Below are 12,504 nucleotides of genomic sequence, written 5' to 3'. Positions count from 1 at the left end.
GAATTAGTGAAATTTCATGTGGTAGCTAATGGTACGGAGAAAACACGATTGGTTTGGTGCTAATATGTGGGTGGATGCAGTGTGGCACCTTTCCGCATATCTCTGTGAAACAAATAGATTTACGTTTTTAAAACTTTTTAAATATATTTATGTGACACATGTTGTCTAATCTGACGTTAGCTGCATTACCTAAATAAAATAATAGATAAGATGAACTTTAAAACAAAATTGCAAAGTGCAAAGACAAAGTGCAAAAAAGTCTGCATTATGCAAACCAAGCTAATAATAATAATAATGATAATTAACAAATTAAGTGCAGACAGATATCACTGGAGTTTTACTGCAAGCAGGTGAATTGCTCAGTTAAAGGGCCTTTGTTCCTCTTCCCCGCACTCGTCCTGAGTGTCCCAAGGCCACCGTGTGACCTAGACAGCCAGTCACCCAGGAAGCCTCTTGCATTTGTCTCGAGGAGAGCCAGCCTGGAATGGAGCTGCGTGTGCCTGCATGTCGAGCGGCCCTCGCCCTCCACAGCAGCTGCTGCTCTGGTCTCCCTCGTCGCCTGGTACCTCTGATCATGCCACGTCTTTTGTGCTGGCTGGGCGAGGAGTGGACTCATGGGAGGACATTTACCACAGAACCTACAGGCGGTCTGTGGGTCAGTGGGTTAGGAGGTGGTGCCTATGGTTAGAAGGTTGCTGGTTCAAATCCCACAGATGGCAGAGTGATTTCACCGTGGGGATCTCCAGCAAGGTCCTTAACTGCTAACTGCTCCAAAAATTGTCGGAAGTGGGATTGATGCACCTGAAATTAGCAGCCTGGTGTCCCAACAACTTCTTCCAGTAATTTCCAAGCCTGTTATTATGTTTTCTGTTCTATAAAAAGTTTTTAGGGATTTGATCTCTGTTTGGGACTATATCTGTCAGAATGAGACTGGAACAGACCAGAAACAGACTGAATAGTAAATAGAGAGCACATCTATCTATCTATCTATCTATCTATCTATCTATCTATCTATCTATCATCTATCCATCCATCCATCCAACTGTCCGTCCGTCGGAATGACAGGAAATGTGTGTCCCCTGTACACTGCACCCTGCTAAATTGCACGGGGACACCAGGACGGGGTCAGTCTCGGGTATTGGCCTGTGTGGTGCGGCCCCCTTTGCTGACCCCCCCCCCCTTCCTATCCTCTCCAGCTGGGACGAGAGCAGCTCCATCAGCAGCGGCCTGAGCGACGGCTCGGACAACCTGAGCTCCGAGGAGTGCAACGGCAGCTCCTCACTCACCTCGCTGCCCACCTCGCCCGTCGGCTCGCGCCGCAACTCCGCCGTCGTGGTGAGTGTTCAAACCCAACCCCCCCCCTCTCAGCGTCTTTGTTTTGCTTTGTGTCTGACCCCAAGTGCCACAGGACCCCCACTTGTGGTTCACATCATGTCAAGGAGATGTTTACCTGCACTGAAACCTCAGATTTGCGTGGGGCTCCTGAGGTTTGGGGGCCTCCTGTTGGCCACAAACTGTCACTACACTAAATATTAAATAAACACATTTCTTATTTAGGAAATGCTGAAGCTCTGGTAACTAGTTATGGTCTTCTGACTCTGCTAACTATTTATTTTGTTTTTGAAACATCTGAGGGGGGATTGGGGCTCAAAGTGTCTATCTATCTTCTGGTCTTCTGACTCTGCTAACTATTTATTTTGTTTTTGAAACATCTGAGGGGGGATTGGGGCTCAAAGTGTTTTGTTTTTTTGGGGGGGGGTTGGGAAGGGGGCAGAAATAGAAACTGATCACTGATTCCACCCACGGTGGTCGTCTGGCGTTGTTAAACCCGTGTGCTGCTCGTGTTTGGTCAAAGCTGACAGACCGGGTGAAGCTGGCTGAAGCTAATTTGTCAGCGATGTGGATACTTTCTGTGAGGTCCGTTGGCAGATCATTAAGGGTGCTGTTCACATCTCTTTAGTGAATGTAACACTACGTTTGTTTCAGTTAGTAAGAAAGTATATTTAACATGTTCAGCAGATGTGCTAAAGGTGCTAAGACTGCTATCATGCTAACCGTGGGCTAATGCTGCTTAGCCTGCCTTTTTCGTGCCCTTTCTTTTGCCCGAGTCAGCATAGCTGCCCCCTTCTAGGGCAGGTCCCTCCGGTTTATGGAAGGAGCCCTAGCGCCCAGCTCTGCTGGCTGCCAGCACATAATGACGCTCCTCCTGGCATCGTGCTTATCCACAGGGATGTGCTCTGTGCTAATGGCTGCCATGGCGCTGCTGCCATGGCAACCTCGCATTGGCGGGATGCGGGTTGTGGAAGACTGCTGTAAAATGCCATATGGGCACAGCGGGCCAAATTAACCCAAAGGATGCAGTCGCTTCATGTCTCCCTCACGCGGTACATCATCACCCACCGTGCCTCCTGAAACCGCACCCACAAGGCCCTTGTTTTTACTGGTCCACCAGCAGGGGGCAGCAGACGTTCCTGTCACCTAATTATCTTGGGGAGGCGGGGCTGTGCCGGCAATCTCCAGAGGAGCCCGTTTCTTGTGTCTCTCCTTTGTAGCTCTTTGTGCCTTAGCTGGTCACATGTCAGTTTCATACAGCTTGTCTCACATCTAGTGAATCTCCAGAATAGGCACAATGCCTCAATGCCGATGCACTGTAGCTCTGAAAAGTCCAAAGAGAGAAGTCTTCCCAGGGCAGTTCAATGGGCCTGGGCTGCTTTACCCAGGGACAGTGTGTTAGGAAGGTCACGGGTTCGAATCCCAGGGCCAGCAAAGTTGATTGTGTGTGTTGAGTCACTGAGCAAGGCCCATGGCTCCCGGCTCCAGGTTGACCCTGCACTGTGACCCTCCAGCTTGCTGTTACCTGTATACGTGTTGGTGTGTCTCATGGAGAGCGAGATGGGGTGACTTACATGACGCTTGCGTTAGAAATGCCTCACTCTCAGTCCGAAAGAGATGATTTGTTGGATTGTCTTCGTGCCTTCAGCCAGAGCCCCTAACTGCACTAACCGCACAGATGAGAAACAGTGAAATAGATCAGGTGCAAAGCTGGTGTGCTCATGGAAGACCTCCTGAAGACTACAGGCAGTGAAGATGCCTACAGATCTCTGGCTTGTTAGAGTCTCTCAGATTTTAATTAAAGAGACAGTGACTCCTCTCAGAGGAGCTATTCAGAGTGATTACTGGGTGAATACCCTCATAAAAGTTCGGAATCAGATCATTATGGGAAAGTGCAGTAATTATCTACCTGCTGGTGAGTCACAGAAAATGATTCCCTGCTCCCGTTCAAGGACAGATGATGAATGCTGCCTTTCAGCAGTCTGTGGGCGAATAGTATTTTGGATCTTTTTTTTTTTTTGGATTTTTTTCTCATGTAGGTTAGATGAGATGGTGAACATTCCTTCATAGCAGGAGAGCAGTTGAGCTTTAGATTGGTGAGCATTAATTCACAATGACACTGAATTACGCAACTATTACTATTTATTACAGAGCCGTTACCAGGGGTTAAAGTTGGCTGGAATGATCCACAGTGGCGTTCTGGCACCATCGTTTAATAAATAAATTAATATGATTGGCAGTTTTATGCATAATGATATCAAGGGAGTTAATTTTTTTGTGTGCTACAACTTGGCGTTCCTTCCAGTTGATGCCATCGTCCCCACAGTCACCCCATAGTCCCACCCCCACACTCTAAAAGTCTTTTTTCCATTCTTATCCCTCCCATTCGTTGGGTTCATGCATGCAGATAAACTTATGATCGCGGTAGTAGCTAGTTAAAGAAGAGGAGTGAGTGTAAAAAAGGTTAAAAGCAGGTAGGTCATTTCCAATGCAATGTTTCAACAGAGCTTAAGAAACATTACCAGACACACAAGCTGTTTTATGTGCAACTTGGCTATCTGTCTTGCTAGCTACCAGTAGGGAGTCTGACACTTTGGTTAGCACTTTGGCTAGCATAGTTAGAATGGTATTAGGTCCTGCTCAGGAGTGGAGCTAGCATTGAAGTGAGGAGTGTCACTGCTGGCGATGACTGTCAGGAATCCTCTACAAGGGCCTCTCCAACCCTGGTCTGCCAGTGTGGGCTGGGGGGTTATTTTAGATCCACCACTGGTCCTGCTGCTAGCATGCGGCTACGTCCACACTGCTACATCTTTGTGTTTATAGTTCTAGAATCTCCCGTTTTAGAGCTGAGGTGTGGATGAGTGAAAACGAAGACTTTTGAAAACGCAGTCTCTAAAAACGGCCTAATTGATCCCTTACCCATCACATGGCCCATCCCTGATTTAATCCCACTAGTTACACCTTCTCACTGTCTGATTGGTCACCTGGTCATCCTACACGGAAGTAAACAGTATTCTAACACGGCAAATTTAGTGATGCTGCTTTGAATAGCATTTTCACTGTTGCTGACCTATACGCTGCTAAATAGTATCTGTCTGTTAGTCAAATCTGAAATGTGCTACTTATTAGTTCTGTGTGGCCTGAGCCAATCACGGTTTTCCCCCCCGCCCCCCACCCCTAGCTGCGCACGGATGCGGAGAAGCGCTCACTGGTGGAGAGTGGCCTCTCCTGGTACAGCGAGGATGGCAAGGCACACCACAAGGCAGACAGCAGTGCCTACGACACGGGCAGCCTGAAGACAGAGTCCTCCCGTAAGTGGAGGAAGTCCCGCCCCCAGGAGACGACGGGGGGTGAAGACGGCATGCCCAAAGGGGAGCTGAAGAAGCCCCAGACCCTGGGCCATCCCGGGGCCCTCAAGAAGGGCCGCAACCCCCCCGTGGGGGTCACGTCCCCCATCACCCATACCTCCCAGAGCGTACTGAAAGTGGCAGGTGAGTCCCAGTGTCACACGGGGGGGACACACACAGAAAAAGCCCCAATACACATAAACAACACCTCCAGGAATGATGGCATTAGTGGCTGATGTCAAATACTCACCCATACGAGTCCTAATCAGATGCAGAACCAGAAACATGTTTATTGGCCAATTACATCAAACATACAAAGAATTTGTTTTGGAATTTGTGTCCCAGTATAACACATAACATATAAGACATACATACTTTTACACATACTTTTGTCTACCTACAGAAAGCAGCATGGGATGGAGTAAAGGATGAGATAAATGAATAAAGAAAGACTGAATGTAACGGGTGATATAGGAAGAGTGGCCCAATATGCTTCTCACTCTTCCAAATCGCGCAAACGCTCGTGAGGTATCAGTTGGTATTTCAGTCCCCTGAAGACAGAGCCAGTCTGTCATTGAAATACTTTAGCGCACCTTAAGAGCACATGACAGCTCCCGCAGCTTACGTGAGGAATTCAGCCACTCTGACAGGCCTAAGTTATGATAAATACAGTGCAGCGGTAGCGGGGAGGATATATACTGTCTGCACTCTCTGATGATGTAATGCTTTTTCAGAGCGGCCTGATATAATGTGCCCCCCTTTCCGTACACCCGCCCACGTCGACGGGGAAATCTTGCCGTTGGAATCACTCCTGCTTGTAACTTAGCCCCGTTCCTCCCTTCCTGCTGCCAGCTGGACACAAAGACGCAGTTTCTGGCTGTTTCCAAGTGTGATCTACATGCTGTGGGGGGGTGGTGGGGGGGGGGATGGGGGGTACGTCCTGCATTTCTGCCGGGATCGTGTTTAACGTGCTACAACGAAAGCCGAAAGAGCAGCGGAGAAAGAAACGCTCATCTTTGTGTATTTCAGTCAGCCGTTGGTACGGCCCTTTGCTTAAACGTGGGTATTGCCTTCAACCCAAGGTTGGCTTTGATGTGAACGTTTCACCACTTTTGCTGTAGGTCTGTCATCGGCATGTCCTGGGGGGTGGGGGGGGGTTCGCTCTCGAGGAGGCCTCCCGTCATACGGCCACGTTAGAAAATGTTAACTCGATGTCACCATTCAACACTGAATCTGAACAGCTAATCAGCTGGATTTTTACAGTTTTGGGGGTCGGTTAGGTCGGTTAGGTCGGTTAGGTTAGGTGGTCATTTGATCTGTGGTCTCTCTCAAAATCCATCTATGATAAGAGGAGTATCCAGAGTAACAGCAGTTCTGCCTTAAACTTCCCATAGATAGGAATAATGACAAAAAGCATCATTTGACATCTTATCCAGGTCGCAGAATTTAATGATTCATGTGATTCAGCACTTCACGAATCAGGCTTACTTAACTTTAGGGCATTTAACTGAAACACAAGTGTTTGAGCAATCAACTTCTATTTGGTAATAGTCCGAAACCTAACATTGAAAAAACAGGTTACTTATTACTTTTTTCACATTATGTTCTGTCTGCCTGGAATTTAACGAGCAGCCAGAGCAGGAACATGTGAGTTACACCCAGGAGTGTTAAACCTTGATTTAACACCCTGCAGAGTCACCCAGGCTCTCCCCACCTGGTAAGGTTCTTACCTGTACAAGCACTGTGTGATGGAGGTCAGGTCATCATTTGTTTTGCAACATGTCAAATGAATAGAACATGTGAAACAGTAGCATATTTTCACAACCCATCCCCCTGCAACAGCAACACCTCCCTCGAGGTGTGGAGGTGCTTCTTCAATCGTCAGCCTCCTCACTGTCTGAAGGGTCTCTTGTTTTCTTTTCCGCTTCTGCCTGGACTCCCTTCTATGGTGTATGTGACCCAGTAATTCTGGGAAGAGGGCTTTGCGATAACGGATCCGATTCCCCTCTCAGTATCAGGCTGGAGGGTCTCATAATTTATTCACCCTTTAAGCAGGACTGGTGGGATGTAGCTGAAAAGCGGTGACTTATCATATTTTAATTTAAATATTTAATGTAACTTAATATAGCTTAATCAGTGCCACAGAACAGACTTTCTTCTCCATACATCTTAGAAGCTGCTGTAATAAATTTGGTGCATTAGTCTTGGAGAAGAGTTGAGAAGATCACCATCCATCTGACTATCTGGGCATGAACGGCCTCTGGGCATCTTGGCTAATGCACCATTTTCACTCAGGCTAGAAGAACTGTTTTTGCAAGCCTGCCCCATGTGGTGGAGACCCAGCTCAGAAGGAGGGGCTCTGTCGCCGAGTGCCCCAGAAGTGTAGATACACTGAAACAGACCCTAAGGCTCCTCTGTTCCATGGGGGCTGCAGAAAGCTCATGTCAGCAGGTCCCTCCGCCAGCACAGGTGCTGTTTCCAGGACCGAAGCCGCTCTGACAAAACTGACTGGCATCATGGAGATACGTCTGAGGCAGGGCTGTACCAAATTATTGGGTCACCTGCTCCCTAACACCATCAGCTCGATCCTACAAACAGTGAATCATATGGCTTCAACTGAATATATACAGCATGTAGACCCGGTCGAGAGGTTCACTTACTGTGTTGCTAATAGCGCAGAGTTTAATTGTGTAAATTGGGCACTACTGAAATAATAGACTGTGTGAATGCTTTAAAGCATTATGAAGGATAGACTGTACATGTAAATGATAGAGGGTGCTGTGAAGAATAGGCTGTACCTGTGAATGACAGAGGGTAATGTAAAGGATAGACTATACCTGTGAATGACAGAGGGTGATGTGAAGGATAGACTGTACCTGTGAATGACAGAGGGTGATGTAAAGGATAGACTATACCTGTGAATGACAGAGGGTGATGTGAAGGATAGACTGTACCTGTGAATGACAGAGGGTGATGTGAAGGATAGACTGTACCTGTGAATGACAGAGGGTGATGTGAAGGATAGACTGTACCTGTGAATGACAGAGGGTGATGTGAAGGATAGACTGTACCTGTGAATGACAGAGGGTGATGTGAAGGATAGACTGTACCTATGAGTGACAGAGAGTGATGTGAATGGTAGACTATTCCTATGAATGAAAGAGGGTGAAGTGAAGGATTGTCTGTACCTGTGAATGACAGAGGATGCTGTGAGGCATTCATTGTCTGTGTAAATAATAGAGGGTGCTATGAGGAATAGGTTGTATCTTAGAATAACAACTGGCGCCGCAAGGGATAGACTGTAGAAGTGAATGGTGCTATGAAGGACAGATAACACGTGTGAGCGACAGAGCATGCTTTGAAGGATAGACAATTTATCCTGGGTTAGCTAATTAAAGTGGGATCATGGGCGTGAATATTGCGGCATTCGAGGTGTTCATGCTGTTCGCTAGCGGGTTAGGCCAGACCGTCCCGGGAATACCCAGTCCCAGTGGCTTGGCCTGTTCCGACCTCTGAGCACCACAATGAGGTTTTCTGTGGAAACGTAAACTGGAAACCTGGTATTAAAAGCAGGTTTCCAGGAGGGTGTGGGCCACTTTCTGTTTAATCTATCTTTCCTTACTTCCTGTCCGGGGCACCTATTTTGGGTTAGGCTTGGGAAAACAATGAAGTAAAAAAACGCGTGAAATTGATAACGATAGAAAGGATAAACTTTGGCTTTCATCACAGTCAAGTCTTTCTGTCTTACTTGTCTCCAGTTCCCAGGAGTGACCAGAAAGCCTTAGACAAGGCCAAGATGGCGGTGAAGGCCACAGGGCTCCAGCGCTCCTGCTCTGATGCCGGCAAGGAGCGGGGGGAGACTCGGAAACCCCCCTCCGGCCTTGTGCGGCCCTCTCCATCTGGGTCCTTCGGGTACAAGAAGCTAACCCCAGCTACGGGTACTGCCACAGTCATGACAGCAGGGGGCACCACCATCTCCGGTGGCTCGGCGACTGTAGGCAAGACTCCCCGCTCCTCCGGTATCCCCGTGAAGCCGGTCGGTGGGGGAGGAGGAGGCGGTGGAAGTGGGGGTGGCGGGGGGAGGAAGACTAGCCTGGATGTTGCCAACTGCGATCCCGGATTTCTTTCGCCTAACGCCCGAACTAACATCCAGTACCGCAGCCTGCCGCGGCCTGCCAAGCCCAGCGCCATGAGCCTGACGGGCCGCTGTGGGCCCCGGCCCGTCAGCAGCAGCATGGACACCAGCGTGCTCAGCCTTAAACCCGTGTCACTCACCTGCGCCACTGGGGGCACTGGCGGCTCCCGGCTGAAGGAGATGGCCGCTAAGGCGGGGGGGCGAGCCGGAGCTGGGCCCGTGAACCAGACGGACCGCGAAAAGGAGAAGGAGAAAGCCAAAGCCAAAGCGGGGGCCTCGGAACCCGAGTCTGGCCCGTTCAAGTCCACGCAGGTCCCTGGAGACTCCGGAACCAAAATGCTGGGCCCACGGCCATCCACTGGGGGCAGGCTGTCCGAGTTACCCTCCCCCAGCACCCACAGGTACTTGCACTGAAAAGAAGTTTGATTTGCTTAACTACATTGGAATATGTTACTTTTCACGTATCCCATCATGCTCTCCTTTTAAGACACACATATATGTGAGTGAAGCTTTGGGTCTCAGCACAGGGTGAGCCGTCCATCCAGCACCCCTAGGGCACAACGGAAATATGTGGCTGCCCTGCTGAGCTCAGGGGTCTGTTTCACAAAGCAGGATTTCTTGCTTAGCCAGATAACTTGCCAGATTTAAGGTAGTCTGGGCTAAATAGACCTTATTTTCATCAACTTACATGTAGCCCAGACTACCTTAAATCTGGCAAGTTATCTGGATAAGCAAGTAACCCTGCTTTGTGAAACAGGCCCCAGGACTCAAACTGGTGACCACAAGCACAAAGGCCTAACCAGAATTTTCATCAACAGCGTAACAAAAACCAGGGCACCACATGCATTCTGATACTGATTCATAAGGCCCCTGTATTTTTTATAGGTTTGGGGGAGGGGGTGTATTCTGACCTGTTCGCTGTGGCATAAAGAGCAGATTCTTTCAGGGTGCTGTTACATTCCCACTCTCACTGGTGACAGGCAGCCTCTCTGGGGAAGCACAGGGCTTAACTGCCCAAATCGTTCCTTCCCCCATACAGAGTGCGGCTTTATTTCCAGTTCTGAGTTACATTTTATTAAAAGTTACGGCACTGGCAAGCGCTGAGGTAGACTGTAAATGTGGTAGCTGGGAGCCCTCTGATTGTTAAATGAGCCGTTCCCCTTGTAAAACTCTCCTCACTGGACTCCCAAGTGTTAAGGGTTTTGAAGAAAAAAAAATGAATGGAAATTCAGGGTTTTAAAAGCACGCTTTTGTCTTTTATTGGCCGACACACCAAGGACTCCTATTGGTTGACCACAGGCATGGTAGGATGCTGATTGGTTGTTGTGCGGTGGCAGGGGTGGGACTTTGCTGATTAGAGTTACCTCCCGGAAGCAGCTCTTGGTATAGCCCCCCGCCCGCCCGTATCCAAGGATGTACACAAACCCATAACCTCCACCTGGAATTTTAGTGTCTATTTTTATTCATATTCAGAGTGTTATTGAGTGCCTAAACAGCAGTATATATATACAAATTAGCTAATGTAATCAAAGACATTTTGCATAGTGTAGTTTTATTTTTTCTCATATCACTGATAAATTTAATAATTTTATCCATATATGTGAAGTTAATAAAATGGTCAGTGAGCCGCACTCTAGATAAGGCCCAGGTCTTACCCTGGGCCGATATCCAGATGTTCCGATGAGTTAATGTTGGTCCATGTCCAGGCTCTGTGCCCTGCTCTGGTACCTATACCTTCTTGTCCGCCTGGGCATCTCCTGACCATCCTCCTTAATCCAGGACCTGCAGCCGGAAGCAGCTCGAGATCGGAGAGCAGGGGGTCCACTTAGCTAATGTCTAAATATAGACCTAACTTTGCTTTCATCGGTGGAGACCATTTGAACAGCTGAATAATGATCTCAGGGATACATTGTCGAGGCCCCACCTGTGAGCAGGTCCTTCTCAAGGCCCTTAGAGCCTTTCTGTCTGCTTAAGGCTCTCGCAGAGCCTCTCACCCCTGACATCTGTGGGGGCTGAAGGCATTCGCTTCCTGCCCTCTGCTAAAATTGAAAACCAAAGCGCATTCACACCCCAGAAAGTAAAAATCCAGACCAAGATTTTTTGTCAACCAACCGGTTGAGTATTAAGAGTCACAGTCATAGAGTACTCAACTGGTTAGTTGAGACAAAGTCTTGGTCTGGACTTTTACTCTCTGGACCTGAACATTCCACCTCTGCTCCCACGTCTGAGCATTCAGCTGGAGTTAAAGGCAGGGCGACCAGCTGTCTTTATGAAACTCTGCCCCCCCAAACCGTGTCTTGATGTGTTAAGATGTCTGCTTGGTTTTGCATAAGTCCCTTCCGGTCTTGGGTTACATTCAAAAATGCACTTTTAACTGCTGCTGCTCAACGGGGCAGGAAACACTTAGCACTTGGGGGTGTTGATGTTCCCGGGCTTCTGCGAGGCCCCCAGAGAGCCACGCTGGTGGGGGTGACTGACCTCTCCTTCTCGTGTCTGATTTACAGAGCTCAGGGTAAGCTGTTGATTGGCAAGCCGGTCTGCCTCTCCCAGCTGGACAGCCTGAACTCCAACAGTGAGGACGGCGGACTGGCCATTAACACGGAGCCACCCCCCAAAGAGCCGTCCTACTCCAAGCTCCAGGACCTGGCAGCCCCCAGTGGGGTGGGGACACCCTGCCTGACGCCCAGCCCTGCCCCTGTCCTCAACGTCAACTCCCCAAGCTGCTTCGGTGACTCGGCCTTGCCGTACCCCCGCCTGTCCGGCCTGCACCGCAGCATGGAGTCCCTGTCCCTCCCCATGAGTGTGGCGCCCTCCGACGGCTACCCTGGTCCCCAGCCCCAAGACGAGGAGAGACCCCCGGGGGGGTGGCTCCCCGGCGGCAAAGCCTCCCTCACGGTTACGGAAAGGTACATCTATCATTCAAAGGCTACTGATGGAGGTTGACGGTGACAGTGTTTACCGCCACTAAGCCATGCATTTATATGAGGCCCTGAGCTTTGGGGACCCCCTGTTGGCTATAGACAGTCACTGCACTAAATAATAAATACACAAGTTCCTCATTTAGTAGATGCTGAAGCAGCATGTCCTGCCAATCAGCTAGCTAGCTACCATCTCCTAACTCTACTATTTATTTATTTAGCTATTTATTTAGTTGTTCAAATATTTAAAGGCGAGGCAGAGGGGCCCCAAAGTGACTTGGGCCCCGGAAACGCTGAACCTGCCACTGCACACAGATATGGTAGAATCAGAGCTCCGACTTCAGGAAGTTACCATTTAGATTTGTTTTTCCTGAAGCAGGTGTCCTGTTCTAAGGTACAGCAGGAGTGCTTTGATGGTACCCCCACTTTAAACAGGCTGCTGCCCCTTTTGGCTGCCACGGTCCCGCCGTTGTTGTGCTGCCATTTTGGGGTGGCGTTTGCCGGCCCTAATGCAAACCCAGGCCGTGTGTGTAACATCTCCTGGCCGTGCAGACTGACGTCCACGCGCCCCCCTCTGAGGTTTTCAGCTTCCGGAGTGTTTTCAGAAGGTCGTGCCTTTTTGTTTTTGCACCAGCTGCCTGTCTGAGCCCGCAAGTCCTACCAGCCTGCTGACATCTCCTGTTTTATCTGTTTTAACTTGTAGTAAAGGGTATAGATTCTGATGGATCTCCACCTCTTCCTCAGACTGGTCACCCTGCCCCCGACTCAGTCC

General features: G+C 49.2%; 1 protein-coding gene across 7 annotated transcripts in view; it reads left to right on the top strand.

Annotated features, from left to right (window-relative positions):
• The window catches only part of LOC111855233 (neuron navigator 1-like), a 127,953-nt gene that overhangs the window by 94,812 nt on the left and 20,637 nt on the right, over nt 1-12,504 (top strand). For all 7 annotated transcript variants that reach the window (XM_023834037.2, XM_023834035.2, XM_023834036.2 and 4 more), the window contains 4 exons: nt 1,197-1,335; nt 4,514-4,823; nt 8,438-9,215; nt 11,319-11,720. In XM_023834037.2, the coding sequence (XP_023689805.2) occupies nt 1,197-1,335; nt 4,514-4,823; nt 8,438-9,215; nt 11,319-11,720 (1,629 nt within the window). The remainder of the gene's footprint in view (nt 1-1,196; nt 1,336-4,513; nt 4,824-8,437; nt 9,216-11,318; nt 11,721-12,504) is intronic.

This window comes from Paramormyrops kingsleyae, chromosome 18 (genome assembly GCF_048594095.1).
Source record: "Paramormyrops kingsleyae isolate MSU_618 chromosome 18, PKINGS_0.4, whole genome shotgun sequence".
Classification (NCBI taxonomy): domain Eukaryota; kingdom Metazoa; phylum Chordata; class Actinopteri; order Osteoglossiformes; family Mormyridae; genus Paramormyrops; species Paramormyrops kingsleyae.
Note: the sequence above shows the minus strand (reverse complement) of the source record. Positions and strands in the feature narration are given on the sequence as shown.